The following is a 597-nucleotide window of genomic DNA, read 5'->3' as shown; positions in this document are numbered from 1 at the left end:
TTTGCGGGACTTTTAGAAGGGCTGTTGGTTGGAAGTTTTGAAGGGTTCTTGGTGGGAGTATTCTCAGGAGTCTTGGCTGCAGGTTCTTCTGGATTCTTGTCTGCTTTCTTAAAGAAAGTGTCAAAGCAAGTTTGGACAGATGTTCTCCAGGGAGATGGGCGACACAGCGAACTTGTGCCCTAGACAGCATTTCAGAGAGGAGGCCACCGGCCCAGCTCTGCTGCTGTGTCCCAAGGGCCCGGGAGTGGGGTCTGGAGGAAGCGTCTCCCTTTGGGTAGCTGAAGCCGCGCTCCAGCCGCCACTCCCATGGATGCAGAGGGCTGGGCGGCCCTGCCCTGCCCCGGGGCGGCGGGCGCTGTGGCAGCTGGAGCGGGCCCGGCCTAGGTTCCATTGACTGCTGCGGTTGCCTCGGGGACAGAGGGGAGGGGCGGGGCGCGCCCTAGCCAATGACGAGGGAGGGGTGGAGCTCCGTGGCCGACTTGAGGGCGCCGGAGCTCGGGGCAGAGGCAGTGGCAGTGGCTTGGCGACGCGGCAGCATGGTGAGCGGCGGGCCGGAGCCGGCCGGGAACGGGTCGGTGCAGGGCGTGAGGGCGGCAG

General features: G+C 65.0%; 1 protein-coding gene across 1 annotated transcript in view; it reads left to right on the top strand.

The window, feature by feature from the left end:
- Positions 1-536: 536 nt before the first annotated feature.
- The window catches only part of FLVCR2 (feline leukemia virus subgroup C cellular receptor family member 2), a 48,128-nt gene continuing 48,067 nt past the window's right edge, over positions 537-597 (top strand). Inside the window, 2 exon segments of the mRNA XM_019518779.1 lie at positions 537-594; position 597. The exon segment at position 597 is cut by the window's right edge and continues 481 nt beyond it. Of these exon segments, the coding sequence (XP_019374324.1) occupies positions 537-594; position 597 (59 nt within the window).

Source organism: Gavialis gangeticus, unplaced genomic scaffold (assembly GCF_001723915.1).
Source record: "Gavialis gangeticus isolate Ggan-Ray unplaced genomic scaffold, GavGan_comp1, whole genome shotgun sequence".
Lineage (NCBI taxonomy): Eukaryota > Metazoa > Chordata > Crocodylia > Gavialidae > Gavialis > Gavialis gangeticus.
Note: the sequence above shows the minus strand (reverse complement) of the source record. Positions and strands in the feature narration are given on the sequence as shown.